General features: G+C 56.2%; 1 protein-coding gene across 1 annotated transcript in view; it reads right to left on the bottom strand.

Moving 5' to 3' along the window:
* EMH_0040090 (zinc finger MYND domain-containing protein, putative) overlaps window positions 1-445 on the bottom strand; it is a gene marked incomplete at both ends in the record, with an annotated part of 9,576 nt that overhangs the window by 6,091 nt on the left and 3,040 nt on the right. The window contains one exon of the mRNA XM_013495464.1: window positions 3-445. Within this exon, the coding sequence (XP_013350918.1) occupies window positions 3-445 (443 nt within the window). The remainder of the gene's footprint in view (window positions 1-2) is intronic.

Genomic DNA, 445 nt, shown 5'->3' with positions numbered 1-445 from the left:
CAACAGAGATAATATAGATAAAGGATATACAGATAATATAGATATTGGTGCTGCTGCTGCTGCTGCTGCTGCTGCTCCTGCTGCTGCTGATGATGGTGGTGATGGTGGGGGTGCGGGGGGGGAAGGAGGGGGTGCTGCTGCTGCTGCTGGTTCTGCTGCTGCTGCTGTTTCTGTTGCTGCTGCTGCTGTTTCTGTTGCTGCTGCTGCTGTTTCTGCTGCTGCTGCTGTTTCTGCTGCTGCTGCAGTATCTGCTGCTGCTGCTGCTGCTGCTGCTGCTGCTGCTGCTGCATCAGGTGCAGCAGAGATAGCCTGCATGAGGGCCCTAAGAACAACAACAGCTAGGAGGCCCCCCTTGCTGCATGCGATAGCGATGAGGGGAGCAGCAGCACGCAGCAGTTTGCTGCTGCAGCAAAGAGCAGCAGCAGCAGGAGCTGTGAATTCCGAA

Source organism: Eimeria mitis, genomic scaffold, assembly GCF_000499745.2.
Source record: "Eimeria mitis Houghton genomic scaffold, Emh_scaff1587, whole genome shotgun sequence".
Classification (NCBI taxonomy): Eukaryota; Apicomplexa; class Conoidasida; order Eucoccidiorida; family Eimeriidae; genus Eimeria; species Eimeria mitis.
The sequence above is the reverse complement of the archived record's forward strand: the minus strand, read 5'-3'. Positions and strand labels throughout refer to the sequence as shown.